Here is a 21,959-nt window from a genome sequence, read left to right as displayed (position 1 = left end):
AAATATTTGCAACGCAAAAAATATTTGTTTTATTTTGTAGACAAACCTCACTATAGGGAGAAGGAGTTACGTTGTAAAAAAAAAAATTATGATTCTTACTTAGCTTTTTCCTGATAAAATCAATGGTAGTTTATGTTGATAAACAGTGATAAACTCTGAAAAATCTGACCATTAAAAAATATATTTTTTCTGTACATTTGCAATAGATTTATCATTCTGTCTTAAAATTGCAGATGAGTGATTTTGCTGCTAAATTACGGTCTGCAAAATTTTGCTGAAGGATAGACTTCCAATTTTTTTCATTGATCTGCTTAGGCAAAATTTGCTAAAAAAATATTTCTTTATTTCGAGAGTTTTCAGGTGGTGTATTCTAGGTAGTTTTATTTGTATTTGTGTTTTTTCCCTTGTTTGTGTATTTTATTGTATCTGTGTACTGTCCCTCTACTTTTATAATTTTACTTTCCTTTTTTAGGTTTTTCTGTCTGTGAAAAAAATGAGGGTAAGGAGGAGCCATATTTTACTGCAAGAACAAGTCCAGGAAAGTTGAAAGGAGTTTCCATAAAACTTATGAGCCATTTAAAGCTTTTTCCACCCTTTAAAACCACCACAAACCACCTTAAAGTAAAAGTAAGCCCATTGTTTAATGTTTTCAGAAAATTTTGGGGACATAAAAGCTCTCAGATTTGCTCCTCCATACTCAACATCTTTTCACTTAAAGGGAAACGATAGTGTTATATATGTGGGAATGTCTTCTTGATTAGTATTAATTCTTTAAAAACCCTGTTTCTATCCACAGATTGTAAATATTTATATAAATTAATATTTGTTCATATTCAGGCTCTTCTTAAAGCGGGGGTTCACTCTTAGAGGGCACTTTTTCCCCTTAGATTCCTGCTCGTTTTCTCTAGGGGAATCGGCTATTTGTTTTAAAATATGTGCAGTACTTACCCGTTTACGAGATGCATCCTCTCCGTCGCTTCCGGGTATGGGCTGCGGGAATGGGCGTTCCTTCTGATTGACAGTCTTCCGAGAGGCTTCCGACGGTCGCATCCATCGCGTCACGATTTTCCGAAAGAAGCCGAACGTCGGTGCGCAGGCGCAGTATAGAGCCGCACCGACGTTCGGCTTCTTTCGGCTACGAGTGACGCGATGGATGCGACCGTCGGAAGCCTCTCGGAAGACTGTCAATCAAGAAGGAACGCCCGCTCCCGAAGACCCATACCCGGAAGCGACGGAAGAAGATGCATCTCGAAAACGGGTAAGTACTGCTCATATTTTAATACAAATAGCCGATTCCCCTAGACCGAACGAGCAGGAATCTAAGGGGAGAAAAAAAAAATGTAACAAATGGGTGAACTCCCGCTTTAAGTAGGGCTGCACACTGACTATCCTTTGCCACTCATCCCTCTGGACTATGGATCAGCTCTGATTGATTAAATTCTAGCTATTAGCTAAATGCAGCAGTCCTTAAGCAGAGGTGCTAATTGTGTTCTCTAACATGTAGGTGGGTGATAGTGGAAGCATTTACAAATATGTATAATAAATGCCGCAAGTGATACATAGACTAAAAAAAATAAAAAAATCGGGTCACAATTAAATTATGGGTAAATGTTAAGAATATATAGGTAGATTCACAAAGAGTTAGGCCGGCTTATCAGTAGATAAGCCGGTGATCTGACGTGCTGGTTCCATGTATCATGGAAGTTCCAGCGCATGCGCGAACTGATGCGCTGAGCTGGTTCCAGCCATCGGGAAAGTTCCGTCAAGCACTGCGCAGGTGCAAACTTGCTGACGGAAATCCCCGAACGGCGGCCGGCATCCAGGGCGACGTGGACTTAGAGGAAAGTGGCCAGTCGGCCTCACGTCCTCGCTGCGCTCGGACGGCTCGCTTCGCTCGCTCGGCCTCCTGGCTCTTTTTTTAACATCCTCCAATCCACGGGGATGTTAAAGAATGAGCCTGGATGCCGGGCGAGGTTCGGGGATTTCCGTCGGGAAGTTTGCGCCTGTGCAGTGAGTGGAGGAACTTCCCCCATAGGGGAACATTGAGGACAAGTCACCGACCTAACTCTGAATCTACGCCGGCGTTTGTTTAAGCGTATGCTCAAACAGAGATACGCTTAAACAAAGCTAAGATAGGACGGCTTGCGCCGTTCTATCTTAGCTTGCAATTTTTCTGCTGGCCGCTAGATGGCGCTTCCATTGCGGCCGGCGTAGATTATGTAAATGAGCTTTTAAGCCGATTCCCGAACGTACGCGAGCCCGCCGCAGTCGAATTCGGTTGTTTCCGTAAGGCCTTAGGCGGCCTAAAGTTATTCCACCTATGAAGTGGAATAACAATGTTAAAGTATGGCTGCCGTTCCCGCCGCGAGGTTCGAATATTTTACGTCGTTTGCGTAAGTCATCCGCGAATCAGGAGTTACGTCGTTTACGTCCACGTCGAAATCAATAGGCCCGTACGGCGTACTTAAACGCAATGCGCACTGGGAAATGTAGTCGCCCGGCGCATGCGCAGTAGCAAAAAACGTCAAAAAACGTGAGGTCAAGCCTCATTTCCATACAACACGCCCCCCTCCAAGTCATTTGAATTAGGCGCCCTTACGCCCGCTCGTTTTAGGCTACGCTGCCGTAGATTAGCAGGTAAGTTGATTGAAAATCACTACTAGCCTAGATAATTTACGGCGGCGTAGCCTAAAAACACTAGGCTACGCCAACCTAAATGTAATCCAATCTACCTGAATCTACCTAATAATGCGCAATGAGGTGGTTTTATGAACACTGGAGCAGCCAGGATGTGGAACAACTGTGCACAGCAACCAATCAGTTTCAAGCTTTTATTTTTAAAGCTTAATTGAACAAGCTGAAGATACAAGCTGACTGCCTACTATGCACAGAAACTCTAGACTCTGTCTGCTCAAGTTTTAGGACCCCCTTTCCCATGTATATTAAAGAATGCATGTTCTTCCCATGCCTACGTGGGTTTCTGCCAGCTACTCCGGTTTCCTCTCACACTCCAAAGACATGCTGGTAGGTTAATTGGCTTCTGTATAAATTGGCCTTAGTATGTGCATGTATGAATGTGCGTTAGAGACCTTAGATTGTAAGTTCCTTGAGGGCAGGGACTGATGTGAATATACAATATATATGTAAAGCGCTGCATAATTTGATGGCAGTATATAAGTACCTGTAATAAAAAATAAAATAAATGGACACTGCAGTTTCCCTTTAAAACAAGGGTACATCATAGACCTGCTGAGATGCTGGGGGGTTTATAAAAGCCTTAAGTTTGACAGTACATATGCCTTAGCTAATTGTATGCTGCTAATCATGAATGTGTGCAAACTGCTGAACCTGTGACAGTAGAATTTGCTCTTGAAGAAAACTGAAGTTTTTTAACAATTCCCCTACTGCACAGAACATTACCAAGCTAAAAAGCATTCACATTGAAGGTATGTCCACAAAGATCGAATCAGTGCATGACATGCAGTGCATTAGTCCATCCTCTGTCCATTTCACAAATATTCTTGTTTTGGTATGGTCGCTGATCCATAGTTCTTCTGACAGGTAGTTGTGTTCTCCAAAAGTGAATTTGAATTTTTTCTTTTTCCGCAAACCTTTTCCAGGTCAATCCATTTTCAGCTAAGAGTGGAGAGGAGGGGCCAGTTTCCACAAGATCCAGGCGTGCAATTTTATGCAGGAGCCCTGGGTTAAGGTGGGTGGAAATACACAAGGGCAAAAGGAAGTGACGTGTCCAGGACAAGCTGATCATACAAAGTTTCCTCCACAATAATAAAATTGTGGAGAGAGCTCAAACCTACTAAAAATACACAAGCTCAACTCTTTTGAGGGGTATAAAAAAGGGTCATAGAAGTGTGCAAGAAATGCCTGTTTGAGGAGAGTATATGCGATCAACATGAGTGTGCAACAATATTTTTTTATTTTTTGTGCAGGGATGTTTTGTGTGCAAGGATGGGTGCTCATGAGGATTTTGTGATTATGGGCAAGTGATAAATGTGCAAGGTTTGGTATGTGTGCAAGCAGATTAGTCCTAGAAGACTGGTAAGTGACCCGTTGCTTAAACAAGACTCCGGGAGCCACTGGAATATCTGCGTTCTCTAAGAAGGACCCCTGGAGGGCAGTATTGATGTGGGTGGTTATAAGGGGGTGGTGGCGGGGGTAACGGGGGTTGGTGGACATTTCCTCCCATGCTACGCAGGGGAGTAGTGGTGCAAGACCCAGACAAGTAGCGGGTGACAGTCTGGTCGGGGGAGGACGTTTCCCGGCCGGGTGTGTCCAGCACAATCACCTTGACAATCTGCTGACACTGCAAGAGTTGGTCGGAGGGGGCAGCCTGCAGAGTCTCCCACTGCCCATTAGGAGCCGTGCTGCCCGGAGCTCCATTCTCTGGCCCCTGGGGGCCGCTGTGCTGGGACGTCTGAAGCCTGTTGTGAATTGACACCTAGTTTAGAAACAGCCAAAGAAGCATTAAATGTTACAAGACTATTTCCCACGTGCTAGTCCTGGCTGCCCTTTACCCCAGAAGCTAACAGTCCTAAAAGGCTACATCCTCTAGGTGTCTTGGGGGCGGGTGGCATGCTGGGGGTGTCACTACCAGGCCCTGAAGCCTCAAATGTCATTTTGCATTAGAAAATAATGCAAAATCTATATTGCAGACCACCATATCTTCCTCCCCCATAAGCAATATAAAACAGCTTTAGAGTATAGGCAAAACAATATTTGGCAAAATATCATGCAGAATCTTGCAAAATGTTATTAATTTCTGTAAAATTTTAATTAACCATCACAAAAAAAATAAATGACAGCTATTACCAGTGCTGATTATGTGCAAACAATGCTCATGATTTTTTTTTTTAAATGGGGGTGGAACCTATTTTGTGGTCTGCAAAGTAAAGGAACTAGGAATTAAAGTGTACCTGTCACTTTATCACAGTGGAGTTAACCATGTTCTTGGTTCAAGCAATAATTGTAACAAAGGCACTTGGTTTGGTAGTTGCTAATGACATCAAGCATTAAGTTTTGATTTTGTTTAAGGAAGCCTCAATTGAATATGGAGGAAGCCGGTGCTGATCAGTGCCGTCAGTTGCCTTGCTGTCATGCTTATCCAATGGCTTAAGCGCTTTCTGAGTCACTGACCCAAAACAAGAATGCAAATCAGGAGTCTTGACATCACAATGCCCTCCCAGTTACTGACAGGGCTTGGGAGGAATTCAGACCTAAAAACACCTTACCTATATGTTTTCAATCCAGACCACTTTGGTGGGGGCCAAAAACACATCTGTGATGACAGAGGAAGGCTAAGGGCTTGCTGGTAAGTACCAACATTTACTTACTAAGCAGCCAAATTGTTTGTTGAGTTATAAACTGACAAAATGATTTTTAGTTTAAGCTATGGTGAAATAAACTAAGCTTGGTTACTGGGAAACTAGAGTTCTAGATGGGTTTGGCCAACCTACAAAGTGAGAGAGAGCAAAGTCCTACCTGTGAAGACCGGACATTCTACAATACAATGAGAGGGCCAATGAAAGGGCCTTTTGCATTGGAGTACTGGGGGGGGGGGGGGTCTTTTAAATGGAGCAGAAGGCCTTTGTGCAGCAGTCAGAGACTGGGGGGCTCCCAGGGTCCACAGAAAACAATATTAGGAATAACAAAGGTACGTTACTGTCTGGAATGTACTGTCTACACTTTGGAGATATTGGTCATTTGGGCACTTTTTTGGCCAGAAAGGCTGTCATCTGTTTCCTAAATGTAACTTTAGTATACAAAATGGCTGACAGGTTTGGCTTTCAAGATGAAGGAGCTATTCCTAGGGTATTTTAAAGGAAAATGGAAGAAAATATCGGTGTGACTTGTACAAAAACAAAGATTCAATTTCTTGAAAGACTGGCAGCAAGCAAGCAACACAATTAATTACATTCCTAAGAAATGCCCAAAAAGTATTGGTTTTCTAGATATCATCATAAGGAATTTATATTTACATCACAAATTGGTGCTTCCAATGTCTGAGAGCAACAGGTACGCTTTAATGAGGGACATTGTGAGGGTGATGGGGTGACTACATCATCATTATGTGTCTATGGGAAAAGGATTAGCCACAGAGGGTGTTAGTTTGTTGTCCTGAGCTGAGGAATGGGTGAGCAGCGCAGGATGGAGCATTGTGATTGGTCGGTGTCACAGCCCTGTTGTGTTATAGCCCTACTCACCTCCACCACGCCTCCTGTGTCCTTCTCAGGTGACTCGTGCTTACCTTCAAAATATGAGGTGAACTTAGGTGCAGGAGAGAGAAAGAAAGAGAGAGCGAGAGAGACAGAGAGAAAAAGAGAGAGGTGAAAAAGAGAGAGCGAGAGAGAGTAAAAAAGAGAAAAGAAGACATAAAAGGAAAGAATGGCGAAAGAACGATAGATACGAAGAGAGAAGAAAAGAAAGAGACAGAAAGAAGATGAATGGTAGATAGAGGGAAAAAAAGAGAGAAGAGGAGAGGGGAAATAAAGTGAAGATATAAAAAGAAGAGTGGAAACAGAAACATAGATATAGAAAGAATGAAAGAAACAAAGAAAATAGTAAAGAAAGAGAAGGATGAAGATGAACAGAGAGATACAAAAAGAGGAGAAATAAAGAAAACAAGAGAGAGTGATAGAAGAAAGAACAGGGAAATAAAAGAAAGAAAGTGATAGACAGTGGCAAAAGAGAATGAACGGAGGTGAAAGCACGGGAAAAGGGAAAGAAATAGGGTCAGAATGGGGAACGCAGGAAGAAGGGAAGGTGACAGTGACAGAAGACGGGTATGGAAAGCAGTAATATGTAATGACTAGATGACAAGGAGAGTCTCTGTTGGAGAGGAGAACATAAAGGAAGGAAAATGGGTCTTTCTCATATTGTGCTGACAGTTCATGTACTAGTAGCTAAGCCTCCACGATTAATTATAACTTGCAGAGCTCAGAAAATCTCATTTTACACACTGTGTGACAGTTGATAATAACATTTTAACATAACTGATATATGGATGTAAAACTTTCACACAGACTGAGATATTGGACATTTTTATCATTGGGAAGCCTATTGTTCTGTACTAACTACCAAAGGAGGCAGCAAAGTGACAGCTGCCACACTTGTTCTATGGGAAGGAAGATTATTTTGCCGGAAAAAAAAATGACCTCCTCTCATTATCCCATCTTCTCTGCCTATAATACTCTGCATTTTATAGAACCCCTGTTAGTATTTAATTTCTCTCTGTGTATATTTAACCTGGAGGCCATTGTCAGGTCTGCCCATGTATCCTGCAGACCCGTTAGGCAGCACAATGGCCAACTGAAGGAGCCTCTATAACAGGTTGACCACAATGCTGCTTATTGGGAGGCAATGGTTTATAGATGACAGTCTTCAACAGTAAGTGCAATTACTGGCAGGATCGATATGTAAAATGTCTTACTTGTGCACCTGCTTTGTAATATTCAATATTCTATCCCCTTTGCTTTCCACTCTGTTGACAGAGGTCAGATGAATTGTGTTTTGGCACTCATCTGCACTCATTTGTCTATAGGTACTTACAGAGAGAAGCTCTACAACATGACAGAGAGTGGTCGTGGTTAGCAGACCACCATGGAAAGACAGAAAAGCTTTTCTACAATGATCACTAAAAAAGTTATATTAAAAAGGGGAAAAGTTGATTGGAAACTCTTCCAATGTCAGACAGAGAAAAACTGTCAGGAATGAAAAGGATGGACATACAGACGAGGACAGATGGAGGCCACTGAGGCCGACAAAAAATAGGAGAGCAGCTGGATTGGGGGAAACTCACGGATCAGGAGGAGGGACAAGGCTGTGACACTGCAGGAATATACCACTCACCGATTGGGGACTCCTGCTTAGGCTGAAAGTCCAGCTGGGATCCGTTTGTCTTGGCGGGTGTGGTCTTTACCCCGTGCTGCTTCTCTAACTCCCCTGCAAACATCAGACATAACAGTCAGCAGAAAAAACACACATGGTATACAACAAGGCAGTGTATAATGCAAGGGGCCACTAGCTGAACATACTTGTTGCCTCAAAAATCCCACCCAAAAAAATACTGCCAAAAGAAAAAAAATTGTGGGGGAAAAGTGGAGAGCGCTGACACCCTAAGCCAAAAGTTGGACTTTAAAATTATTAGCAAGTATGATACAAAGTGGAAACAGGTGAGAGTTTACAACAAAATCTGCTAGCAATATACTGTTGAACACTGGCCTGATGTTGACCTGGCGAGCATTGTTGTATTTTTCCACAAAGCAAAAAAGTTTCACTTTACCTTTTTAAGCAGCTTATATTGACTAAAAGGTATTATATATTTTTAGAAAAAAAAAAAAAAGATGAGAAGTCCTCTTTATGTAAGAAAAACAAACCAATGTCTTACACTCAATGCGTATCTGTTCCATCTCTGTTACTTCACAAATAGATTCCTTCAGATCCTCTAGAAATTTTTGCAGTTCCTCTGACCCGAGAGCGCAAAAATGCAGAACTAACTTCTTTTCGGATCCCGAAAGAGGACTGACCAAGGTGATCCCATGGGGGTAATCTGGAAGTGCAAGGGAAAGTGTTGATACCAACTCACAAGACTAGGTTGCAGATGTTTTATTGACTCCACCCAGGAGGAGCTTGTTTAGCAATATCGATCAATATACTCAAGGTGGCCATACATTTTTTGTTTTTTTTTGTTTAGCAGGGAAGCATTCAAAATCTCCTATTATGTATGAGTAACAGGACTATTCTGGTAAGGTGAAAATTTAGCTTACTTTTCTAACAATAATCATTGATATACTTAAGCTAAAAGCAACCAGTAATGTATCATTCAGAATTTTAAGTATATATGAATGCATGAGTATCCAAATCTTCTAAAAAAACATTTAAAAATTTATTTTTACAAATAAGTAACAGGAATATTCTGCGACGGGGTGGATTTTTCTTACTCCACCCAGGAGGAGCTCATTTAACAATAATCATCGATATACTGCAGCTTCTAACAACCAATGAGATATTAATGTTATTTTAGGTATATATAAATGCAGGTGTATCCAGAACTCCAGGTAAGCAGTAAAAAAACTGACATGAATGACTAACGGGACTGAGGGGCGATTTTAGTTATATATAACATTTTACTCCACTTTAACAACCTTAAAGTCATTAATTCTTCAAAGCACACAGAAAAAGATATCTCACATTCATTCTCAAAGAGATGAAACTGCATCCCCAGGAGAGGTACAGCTCGGCAAAACGTGTAGGTGGACGAAGTCTTCTTTTTGGGGCACAGCTTTAAGATCTGATAGAGAGAGACAGTTATTCTTTGTGAGAACACAGGGTGGCAAATGGTTCTGCCTGACAAGCATAGTAGTGGGATATCTGCTTGTTAATATTTACCAATAAAAGGTCGTTGAAGAGAAAGACCTCCCTCTGATGTGCTGCTTGTTTCTGAAGTTTGTTCACATCAGTCACCTCGAAGAGACGACTACAACAAACCAGACGCCGGTGAGGAACAGAAAGGACCTGCGGGGAACACAAAAGCCAATCTTAGGTTGCCACATTGACCATTTGTACTTCCTCCTATACCACCTCTTTGACTGTTGTGCCCATTATGATGGGTTTTCACTATTCTATCTGGATTTTAAATACATTTTATATTATGAAGACTTTAAGGCTCCATTCACACCTAGGCGTTTTTACGCCCGACGCCCGATGCTATTGCAGCCTGCAATACGCTGGAGGGGTGATTTAACATTGTCGGCTATGGAGATGGTTCACATCTCCACGCCGAACGCCGAAACGCCGTACGCCTGAAGCTCAAAACAAGTCCCGGACCCTTTTTTTCAGGCGGCTTCGGCGTTCGGCATAGCCGACATTGTTTAACCGCCCCTCCGGCGTATTTTAGGCTAAAAAACTACGCGTTTTGTCGCTGCAAATCGCGGGACAAAACGCCGCAATTTGTCGCGGTACAATAAGCCGCGTTCAGGTGTGAATGCAGCCTAACAGTAGGAGGGCGGGAACACCCAACAAGCCAGGGAATGACTTAACACACAAGACTCAATCGAAAATGTAATCGTTGGTTAGATGAATCTTTTAAAATAAAGTGTTCCTATTTTTTAAATAATTTTTGTTTGCTACGCTTTGCAAAAAAATAAAAGGGCTGGATTCAGATACCTGAGCGTATCTGTCCGGCTGGCGTAACGTATCTTAGATACGTTACGCCGCTGTAACTTTGGGCGCAAGTTCTGTATTCAGAAAGAACTTGCGCCCTTATTTACGGCGGCGTAACCTATGTGTTGCAGCGTAAGGCCGCGTAATTCAAATGGGGATGTTGGGGGCGTGTTTTATTTAAATTTGGCTTGACCCCGCGTATTTTATGTTTTTTTTAACGGCGCATGCGCCGTTCGTAAAAACATCCCAGTGTGCATACTTGAAAACGTCATTGCTTTTGACATGAACGTAAATTACGTCCAGCCGTATTCACGAACGACTTACGCAAACAACGTAAAAATTTCAAAACTCGGCGCGGGAACGACGGGATAGGCCGCACATACCCCTCATATAGCAGGGGTAACTTTACGCCGGAAAAAGCCGAACGCAAACGACGTAAAAAAAAAGCGCCGGGCGGTCGTTCGTTTCTGAATCGACGTAAATAGTAATTTGCATATTCCTCGCGTAAACAAACGGAAGCGCCACCTAGCAGCCAGCGTAAATATGCAGCCTAAGATCCGACGGTGTAAGACACCTACACCTGGCGGATCTTAGGGATATCTATGCGTAACTGATTCTATGAATCAGTCGCATAGATACGACCGAGCGCACTCAGAGATACGACGGCGTATCAGGAGATACGCCGTCGTATCTCTTTCTGAATCCGGCCCAGTGTCTTTAAATGAGTTTATCACTTTCTGAGAGAGAGTGGTAAATCTGTAAACTTGCCCATTCAATGCTGTTGATTGACAAGGTTGTTCTGCATATAAACCTTGCCCACCAGCTGTTTTATAACTTATGATTCTGCATCTATTAGTAGCCAACAACTTTAATCATCTCTTCTTGGACATCTTTAGAAAGACACTCGAAGAAAGCCAAGCAGATCCAAGTAAGATGCTAAAGCCACTTCAAACTTTGGATAATCCAGAATAAAAAAGAAACGTACACTTTTCATGCCCACGATGGATTTTTCCACCTTTGTCACATAAGTCACATGATCTTCATTGGATTTCAGTTCTTTCTGTTGGATCCGTTCATAAATCCCCACGACCATATCTCGAGGAATGTCGGCTCCATCATCCACTCCTGGGAAGATATGTTGAAAAAGGTTCACAAAAGCCATAAAGAGATATCCCGTTTTAATGCTTTTCTGCTATACAGTAAAACCTTGGTTTGAGAGTAACTTGGTTTGAGAGCCTTTTGCAAGACAAGAAAATGTTTTAATACATTTTGCCTTGATATACAAGCAATATCTTGATATAAGAGTAGCATCATGTCATAACTGAGTATAAAAAAGAAGAGAGGAGCCTCTAAGTGTAGCAATATGGTTACATTTAATGAAGGTACAACATTTAGCAACTTATTGCTACACTTCGAGGTGTCTCTCTTCTCTTTTATACCCTGTAAAAAAATGTTTTGATATACAAGTGCTTTGGATTAAAAGCATGTTTCTGGAACGAATTATGCTTGCAAACCAAGGTTTTACTGTATTTTAACCACTTAACACCCGCCCGCAAATGACGGCGGGCGGAATGCTCTATTGTTCCGACCGGACGTCATATGACGTCCTGTCATTTAAAGCCTCTAGGGCGTGCGCGCACCCGTCGCGTCACTGGGAACACAGTGCGCGTGCCCGGCGGCCGCGATGGCCGTCGGGCACCCGCGATTGCCCAGTAACTGAGCAGGGACGTGGAGCTCTGTGTGTAAACACAGAGCTCCACATCCTGTCAGGGAGAGAGGAGACCAATCTGTGTCCCTTGTACATAGGGACACAGATCGGTCACCTCCCCCAGTCACCCCCCTCCCCCTACATTTAGAACACACCCAGGATACACATTTAACCCCTTCCCCGCCCCCTAGTGGTTAACCCCTTCCCTGCCAGTCACATTTATACAGTAATCAATGCATATTTATAGCACTGTTCACTGTATAAATGTAAATGGTCCCAAAAAAGTGTCAGATTTGTCCGCTATAATGTCGCAGTCCCGGAAAAAAAAACGCAGATCGCCGCCATTCCTAGTAAAAAAAAAAATCATTATGTCCCCTATTTTGTAGGCAATATAACTTTTGCGCAAACCAGGTTATTGCGATTTTTTTTTTTTTACCAAAAATATGTAGAAGAATACGTATCGGCCTAAACTGAGAAAAAAATATGTATATTTTTTTTAAAAATGGGATATTTATTATAGCAAAAAGTAAAAAATATTGTGTTTTTTTTTTTCAAAATTTACACTCTTTTTTTTTTATAGCCCAAAAAATAAAAACCGCACAGGCGATCAAATACCACCAAAAGAAAGCTCTATTTGTGGGGGAAAAAGGACGTCAATTTTGTTTGGAAACCACGTTGCACGACCGCGCAATTGTCAGTTAAAATGACGCAGTGCCGGAAGCTAAAATCTCGTCTGGGCAGGAAGGGGGTGTATGTGCATGACATGATAAAGCAAGAGACCTAAACCAACAGTAAAGGGCTTTTGCTAAACCTGAACAAGGGCCCCAGGACAATACTATTTTAGCCTGCTGGGTCTCAGCAGCAAGGACTTCGTTGTTTTGGTCGGCATGTGGAGCGCTCCATTTTCACTTGAATGGCAGCAGGGAGAATGGAGTCAATGCTGCTTGGGAAATATATGAAAATAAAACCTGTTTAAAAGAGAAAACACTTGCCATTTTTGTGTGGTAGTTCTTTAAGCAAATTTTCCACCCTGTGTGTTTTTAAAGTGTACCAGCCATTTCTTGAGGATTTAAAAAATGTTCCAGTATGGCAAAGGCCATGGAAATGCACTAAACCTCAATAAGCGGAGCAAGTATTTACAATTCATACATGGAGAACAGGGGAGGAGAGGGCTGGCTTTTTGGCCCCCTCAAGCCAGTACTAATGAGAAAAATCATTAAATCATCTAATCACTGAGGCACACTTTGGGGCAGATCCACAAGCAAGTACGCCGGCGTATCTACTAATACGCCGGCGTACTTTCAAATTTCCCGCGTCGTATCTTTAGTTTGGATCCTCAAACCAAGATACGACGGCTTCTGGGTTGGATCCGACAGGCGTACGGCTTCGTACGCCTTCGTACGCCTATGCAAATTAGCGATTTACGACGATCCACGAACGTACGCGCGGCCGTCGCATTTTCTAACGTCGTCTGTAGTCGGCTTTTTCCGGCATATAGTTAAAGCTGGTATTTTGCGGCGTATAGATAGACTTGCCATGTTAAGTATGGCCATCGTTCCCACGTCGAAATTAATTTTTTTTTTTTTTTTTTGCGCAAGTCGTCCATGAATAGGATGGACGTAACTCACGTCTAAGTTAAAAAAATGACGTCCTAGCGACGTCATTTAGCGCAATGCACGACGGGAAATTTTGGGACGACGCATGCGCAGTTCATTCGGCGCGGGGACGCGCTTCATTTAAATGAATCACGCCCCCTAATCGCCGATTTGAATTCTGCTGCCAGAAATACACTACGCCGCTGTAACTTACGGCGCAAAATCGTTGAGGATTCGAAATTCCGCCAGGTAAGGTACGGTGGCGTAGCGTATTTCTGATACGACGCGCAAGTGCAATTGTATGTTGATCTGGCCCTCTGTGTCTAACACATTTTTTGGCTTCCAGTCTCTATCACAAAAGGTTGTTTTCACCCTGCCAGTCCTCCAATGATGGAGAGTGTTATTTGTATATATTCCCCAGAAAGCATTGTCTGAACTCTCCCTACTTCTATTCTTAAATTCTAATAAATTTAAGTTATTGAAAGAAAAAAAAAGCCAGGCACAGTTCTCTGACCTCGTAGGTTACGAATGAAGTCCTCCAGCATCATCTTGCGGTCAGGTTTGATGCTGGGGCTATACATGTCTGTGTTGAGCAGAATAACAGCAAAGGCCAGGATGAAGATGGTGTCGGGATTATGGAACTGCTGCACAATGTCCGGGTTACACATACAGTATCTCTGGCTATGGTGGAGAAAATAACTTGATGTTAGTAAAAAACACGATACCTTTAGGGTTTCTGCTCGAACTACAAGTTATGAAGGCCTCACCTGAAGGCTTCTATAAGACGCTCCACCTTCTGAGCCTCACCCTGAACGCGAATGTGTGCTTGAAACTTTCGTAGAGCCTCATCCAGCTCCATGCTGGAGAAATCCATCTCGTCCACAACACAGCTGAAATAGGCAAGTGGACAGCACATGAAACACTCAGTATTTTGCAAGCAGAATCATGTCAAGAAATTCTTCTTTTTGTTATTCTATTTTTAAAGGAAACCTGTCGCCACATCTACTTGTCTCTCAGGCATTTTGGTGCAAAGAACAAAGACAGTGCACAAACTACTGCAAGCGCTAGAAACTAGACATGTGCACATTTTGTTTCGGAATTTCGGGTTTGTCCGAAAAATACATTTATTTAGTTACTCCCGAAATTAGTTTTATTTATTTTGTTTTTAAAAAATGCATTCGTCCAAAAATCCGAATTAAGGTTGAATCTGTCAATTGAAGGCTTATGGTGTCTGTCAAATGTTCTAAGAAGATTCGAAGAAGCAGCTAAACTGTACGACGCCGCAATCGTACATTTCCGGTCGAATGCTCCACCCACAAGCTATAGTAGAATTCTAATGTTGTATGACTAGTAATAATTATATTTATTAATTATTATTACTAGTTACCCAACATTAGAATTCTTCTATAGCCTATGGGTAGAGCATTTGACCATAAAAATCCGCTTGCGGCGATCGTATGTTTTTGGCTGCTTCGTCAAATCTTCATGTCTCTATAATGTCGAATAATCTTGGACTATAATGCTGCGTACACACGGCCATTTTTAATGTCATGGAAAAAAACGACGCTTTTCTCGACGTGATTCTTGTCAAGCTTGCCTTGCCTACACACGATTGTGAAAAAAAAATGTTCGAGCACAGCGCGGAGACTTACAACACGTACGACAGCACTATAAAGGGGAAGTTCCATCCGATTGGTGACACCCTTTGGGCTGATTATGCAAATTTCCCTTCTCATAACCTGCTTCTGACAATGCGTGTTTCCCCGTCGTTAAAGCCTACACACGACCGTTTTTGACAACGTGAAAAACGACGAGAAAAAATAGAACATGTTCTAAATTTTTAATGCCCATTTTTCACGTCGAGAAAAATGCTCTGGAGCCTACACACGGCTCTTTATGAAAAACGGTCGTGTGTACGCGTCATTAGAGTTAGGTAAGGCACATTTCACACAGATTCGATAGACACAGATTGCTATCATCGAATCTTCTATCTATAGCGAACTGTTGTCGCAAAAAAAAAAAAAATAAAGCATTTTTTTATGTTGGATCTTTCGGATTTCGGATTCTGCGCGTTCGTTATCGTATCCTCAAAATTCGGACGAAAACGAATGCACATGTCTGCTAGCAACCAATGGGATATTGTTTTACTGATCTGGCTGGAGCAAACTTAAATATAATAGTTTTTTTTTATATATATATATATATATATATATATATATATATATATATATATATATATATATATAATTCTCTGCCTTACTGAACAAACCTGAAACTGGACATTACCAATAATTTTCTTTCAATATGTGGATCAAATAATAAAAAAAAAAAAAGTTTCAAGCCCGAATAAAGTTTCTGTTTAAAATAGATTATTTTGCATTAATGCAAAAGGAGTGCAAAGTCCTACAGGTCATTTTCTTTTAGAAAGCAGAGTAGAAAAGCCTGCTCCTGCCACCATGTTGCATAGAAAAGCTGTTGTTCTCTGTGTGGAAGCAATGTTCTCTCTGCAGAGGTCCAACACTACCTCTGCTGATACAGACCTAGAGCTCTACAATCACCAAAGCCCAGACTCCAGCTCTTAAAAACACCCTTTAACTAAAACAAAATAAAAATATGTAGAACTTTTTCTTTTTCAAGTAAAGCAGCTTGAGATTGAGTTTACCGGATGCAAAATATGTAATGTTGTAGCCATATTACCGATGTTTTGCACAAAACGTACTCTTATTTCTGGACAATCCTTGTAACTCCAGTCCCACAATTGTGTAACATCTCCAAATGTAATGCCGCGTACACACGATCATTTTTTGGCTTGTAAAAAAACTAAGTTTTTCAGCCTCTAGAAATAACAAAGTTTTTTTCAACTTCATCATTAAAACGACGTTGCCCACACACGATCGTAAAAAAAATGATCTAGCAAAGCGCGGTGACCTACAACGCGTACGACGGAACTATAAAGGGGAAGTTCCATGCAGATGACGCCACCCTTGGGGATGCTTTTGCTGATTTTGTGTTAATAAAAGACAATTTGCGCTTTTCTGTCTGTTACAGCGTGATGAATGTGCTTACTCCATTCCGAACGCTAGTTTTACCAAAACGAGCGCTCCCGTCTCATAACTTGCTTCTGAGCATGCGCGGGTTTTTCACATTGTTTTAGCCCACACACGATAATTTTTTACAACCCGAAAAAACGACATAGTTTAAAACGTTGTTAAAAATTGCAGCATGTTCGAATTTTTTTTTTGGTCGTTTTTCAGAACCCGAAAAATGATGTGAAGCCCACACATGATCATTTTAAATTACATTTTTAAAAAACGTAGTTTTTTACAAGCCGAAAAATGATCGTGTGTACGCGGCATAAGGTTCAAACACTGAATTCTATTCTGTCCTAAATTGAGTTATTTTTCAGCTACCCTTGTAATCATTTTTTTCTTTTTTTACAAAGCTCAGTAAAGCAGTGCATCTCAATGCGTGAGGGCTTGGAGCGTGTAATGTGCGTTGACTAGGCTGACCTAGTTACAGAGCTCAGGTGAGGAGCTCTGAATCAGAGCTATTGTGACAAAGGAGGGCAATGCATATTACAGAAGTCCTATGCTCTGCATGGAATCACATTTTATTTGTACATTTGTTTTGTTTTTTATGACATACTGTACTTTCTTCTAGACTACAAAGAAAACAATTTAACACTGTAATGATTCTTTAAAGTGTAACTATGGGCAAAATAAAAAAAAATACATATATGCTGCAGTCTGTCAATGGCATTAAAAAAAAATAATCAGTTCCTGTTTTCTGAGTAGAACCCTCCCCCGTAACATAGTTTTATTACCTATTGGTCCTGCAATTTATTTTCTATTTCTTGTAACAGGGTGAATTTTTTTTATAAAAATAAAAAAAAATTGCATTGAAATTACACAGAAACATTGTCACCCTGTGCACAGGTCATTTCAGATGGACTTTAAGTGACAGATTATAGCCCAAATCTATTTAACACTTTTCTTTTGGAAAAAATAATAATAATGTTTTTAAACTATATGCATGAAAGTTGACCATTGTAAGCACTCCTGGAAATATTATATGGTTGTTCCAACCCCTGCAACTTGGCTTGTGTGTAAATGTATAGAAAAATATAAATAAATGTCTGTGAAATAAAAAAGGAATTCACACACTTAATACTCTTATTACAGATATTAATCACATACCGTTATCAGTATAACGTTTTTTTTTTGCTGTAGAGGGCCTTGAATTGCCATCAATTGTCATGCCTTTTTTCATAAAATCATCTTTTTTTCTCATCTCAGTGCTGCTGATCTCCTGCGTATCTACTGATACGCCGGCGTACTTTCAAATTACCCGCGTCGTATCTTTAGTTTGATTCCTCAAACCAAGATATGACGGCATCTGGGTTCGATCTGACCTCGGATCGCAGATGCAATACTTCGGCGTCCGCTGGGTGGAGTTTGCTTCGTTTTCCGCGTCGGGTATGCAAATGAGCTTTTTCCGACGATCCACGAACGTACGTGCGGCCGTCGCATTCTCTTACGTCGTCTCTAGTCGGCTTTTTCCGGCGTATAGTTAAAGCTGCTATTTTGCGACGTATAGATAGACTTGCCATGTTAAGTATGGCCGTCGTTCCCGCGTCGAAATTTTAATTTTTTTTATTTTTTGCGTAAGTCGTCCGAGAATAGGGACGTCTAAGTTCAAAAAATGACGTTGTTGCGACGTCATTTCGCGCAAAGCACGGCGGGAAATTTTTAAACGGAGCATGCGCAGTTCAATCGGCGTGGGGACGCGATTCATTTAAATGAATCACGCCCCCTACCCGCCAATTTGAATTACACGCCGAGAGATACACTACGCCTCCGTAACTTACGGCGCAAATTCTTTGTGGATTCAAAGAATGAAAAAGTAAGTTACAGCGGCGTAGTGTATCTCTGATAGGCTGCGCCTATCTAAATGTGAATCTGCCCCTTTCTGTCTACATGTACTCACACCGGTTGCACATCACTGCTCTGGACTGGCTTACTGAAGGTGACAATGGTGGACCATGCCTGCACAATGTGCAATGTCATGGATGCTTGTAGTGTCTACCAGGGGGGCATGTGACATGGTGGCAATGCAGGAGCTCAATCGGGACAGGGATAGAGCATTGTAAGTGCCTGAACAAGAACCTTCATGGCAGGATCACAAGGGATTCATTAAATGAAAGCTGCAGAATTTTAGAAAATTGAAAACATCTTTTTTGAAACTATATTAACATTGTAAAGATTATATGAGGTTGTAGTGACTGGGTTTAGATCTACTCTAAAGGTGCCTTGCCATAGCCCTGCTTCTTGTAGAAGTAAAATAGGGGTATAAACTGTAATTTAATACTCTCCCTTGATTGACAGAACTAGTCATGGGGCGACCCTTGGCTCCCTGGAATGAAGAATTTTGGAGTATCAGACTATTACTCACTCAAGGACGTCACGGTTGAAGACCTTCTTGCTGTTCCCCAGGAACTCTCCAATCATTTGCCGGCTAAGACCTTTCCTCTGAAGCAGAAAATGTGCCACCCCAATAGGGGTGTCTGGGATAAAACCACGGGAGATCAAGAACTGGGTGCCCTTGTCAGGATTACTGTGGAGAGAAAAAAAGTGAGTTACCCAATATCTATTGAAAGGAAAGCCGTGTTTGGATTGTTTGCAAAATGTTATGTATTTTTTTAAGAGGCGCTAAAGGATTAAAGAGTCTGCACCTCAAATGTCTTTGTTTAGGTCTTTGTTTAGGACAGAGAGTAGAGGGGCAGGCTGAGTACAGTTAAATTGGAACTTCGCTCTCTCAATCACCATTGACTATTTTTAATCCTTATGCTACTAGCATTAGTAAATAGATAGTAAGGTATATTATATTTACTTGTTTTAACCTTTATTTTTACATTTTGTCAATTACTTCCTGGTTTCCAGGCCTGGGCAAATTATGTCAAACATCCCAGGAGTCTTCAGGAGGGGTTTTCTCAGCTAAGCACACCTTTTAATTCACATTTTATATATTTATCACCTTAAAGAGCTTGGATATTCCCAGTAATGATGGAACCTGGCAGATAAAGAGTTTCTGCACCCTCCAGACATCATAGTGTGTAAGGATAATTCAACTGTGGCAATAAAAATTGTAAGCTTCTTGAGGGCAGGGAATGATGTGAAAGTACAATATATATGTAAAGTGCTGCGTAAATTGACAGCGCTATATAAGCACCTGAAATAAATAAATAAATCGATAAAATAAATAATTCCATCCCACACACATACCTCTAAGGCCTAGCACAGTCAAGATGAGTAACACTCAGAAACTCTATTCTGTGGAGCTGGCCTTCTTTTCAATTACTGAGACAATACGATCAGACCTACAATAAGAGCATACATGCTCTGATGCAGTGCTCATAAACAGATGCTTTCCATCGTTGGACAGGACCACTGTCATCCAGTTGACAGGGTAGTTTTAGTTAGAAAATTTAGATGGATTCAACAAATTAAAGTTGAATTCTAGATAACAGTTTAAAAGCAGCTAAAGCAACAATATTTTTTGGGGGGATAAAGGCTTTTCAAAAATGCATAACAGCATTGTAAGAAGCCCTATCAGTGTGTGTTTGTCATACTTCTAACTGCCACTTTTGCTGGACATCTTGATTTGTAAAAGGAAACTGAAAAATAACAAACTTACTGGCTAGACTGCCAGATGAAAATAAAGAAAATGAAAATAATAAAACTAGTGCAGCCACCACATTTAAAACAAAACAACGTTACATTTTAAGCCCCCCGAGAGGCTGCACCTGTACGGCAAAGCGTTAACTGCTCATCTTTCCTACTAGGGAAGAGAAGAAGCACTTTTACTTACCTGTTCCTCTACTTCCCCTGTAGACAGCGCTCCCCCACACTTATGCAATGCTAGGCCAGCCTTATTTAAACTTTTTATACCGTAGTAACCTAAGAAATAATTTTCAGCTCTCAGGGAACCCCTTCCGAAAATTATTGTATTTAAAGTTCATAGTGCACTAGCATGATTATTAACCACTTGAGATCCGCGCTATAGACAAAAGACGTCCACAGCGCGGCTCTCAAGTGCCGAGTGGACGTCTTTAGACGTCCTTTCATGTGCATTACCCACGCGCGCCACTGGGGGGCGCGCGGCGGGTAAACACTGTCCCGGCGCATCGCCGAAGAGCCGATGCGTGTACCTGGCGGCCGCGATGTCCGCCGGGTACACGCGATCGTCGGTGACACGGCAGGTGACAGCAGGGACGTAGAGCTCTGTGTGTAAACACAGAGCTCCACGTGCTGTCAGAGGAGAGGAGACCGATCTGTGTCTCTTGTACATAGAGACACAGCATCGGTCACCTCCCCCAGTCACCCCCCTCCCCCCACACAGTTAGAACACACCCAGGATACACATTTAACCCCTTCCTCACCCCCTAGTGTTAACCCCTTCCCTGCCAGTCACATTTATACAGTAATTAGTGCATTTTTATAGCACTGATCGCTGTATAAATGTGAATGATCCCAAATTTGTGTCAAAAGTGTCCGATACGTCCGCCGCAATATCGCAGTCTCAATAAAAATCGCAGATCGCCGCCATTACTAGTAAAAAAAAAATAATAAAAAAAATCATAATTCTGTTCCCCATTTTGTAGGCGCTATAACTTTTGCGCAAACCAGTCGCTTATTGCGATTTTTTCTTTTTTCCTTAACTGAGAAAAAAAATAGTTTTTTTTTTTTTTTAAATTGGATATTTATTAGAGCAACAAGTAAAAAAAATATATATATTTTTTAAATTGTCGCTCTTTTTTTGTTTATAGTGCAAAAAATAAAAACCGCAGAGGTGATCAAATACCACCAAAATAAAGCTCTAGTTGTGGGGAAAAAAGGACATCAATTTTGTTTGGGAGCCACGTCGCACGACCGCGGAAATGTCAGTTAAAGCGACGCAGCGCCGGAAGCTGAAATTTCGCCTTTCGCCTTCGCACGAAGGGGGTTTATGTGCCCAGTAAGCAAGTGGTTAAAGCGGAAGTAAACCCATCGATTTGATAGTTTCAAAAAACAGTTAACATTCCCGGCATGCCGGAAATGCTAGCTGTCACATTTGCTTGTGCTCTCATCCAAACTGTCAAACTATCCAATGGCTGGTGTCATAACTGATCACATGTGCAGCATCATGGCAGTTGCAAATTAAACAGAGGCCAAGATGGCAGCTTCCTTGGTTGAAAACGATAGGAGGGTTTACTTCCACTTTAAGTTAAACTCATAAAAAATTAGAAGTATCTTATTTCTTTCTGATACACAAAATGTTATGTGTATGCTTCAGTACTGAATATGTACCTTCATATATGGATTTCTATGCATTCTATATTGGTTGATAGTCTATGTTTATTCCTATGTATATTATAAATACTCAATAAACAGATTTGAAAAAAAAAAAAAAAAAAAAATTAGAAGTATCTTGTGAACACTTTA

General features: G+C 41.3%; 1 protein-coding gene across 4 annotated transcripts in view; it reads right to left on the bottom strand.

The window, feature by feature from the left end:
* Positions 1-3,142: 3,142 nt before the first annotated feature.
* The window catches only part of IQSEC3 (IQ motif and Sec7 domain ArfGEF 3), a 187,333-nt gene continuing 168,516 nt past the window's right edge, over positions 3,143-21,959 (bottom strand). Inside the window, exons 5-14 of one of the 4 annotated variants that reach the window (XM_040345248.1) lie at positions 18,931-19,092; positions 14,247-14,369; positions 13,994-14,160; positions 11,162-11,301; positions 9,403-9,528; positions 9,205-9,304; positions 8,402-8,563; positions 7,864-7,956; positions 6,219-6,262; positions 3,143-4,456 (exon numbers count right to left, since the gene is read on the bottom strand). In XM_040345248.1, coding sequence (XP_040201182.1) covers positions 4,073-4,456; positions 6,219-6,262; positions 7,864-7,956; positions 8,402-8,563; positions 9,205-9,304; positions 9,403-9,528; positions 11,162-11,301; positions 13,994-14,160; positions 14,247-14,369; positions 18,931-19,092 — 1,501 coding nt within the window. In that variant the 3' untranslated portion in view covers positions 3,143-4,072. The remainder of the gene's footprint in view (positions 4,457-6,218; positions 6,263-7,863; positions 7,957-8,401; positions 8,564-9,204; positions 9,305-9,402; positions 9,529-11,161; positions 11,302-13,993; positions 14,161-14,246; positions 14,370-18,930; positions 19,093-21,959) is intronic. The other 3 variants (XM_040345250.1, XM_040345249.1, XM_040345252.1) reach the window with 3 other exon arrangements.

Source organism: Rana temporaria, chromosome 3, assembly GCF_905171775.1.
Source record: "Rana temporaria chromosome 3, aRanTem1.1, whole genome shotgun sequence".
NCBI lineage: Eukaryota > Metazoa > Chordata > Amphibia > Anura > Ranidae > Rana > Rana temporaria.
Note: the sequence above shows the minus strand (reverse complement) of the source record. Positions and strands in the feature narration are given on the sequence as shown.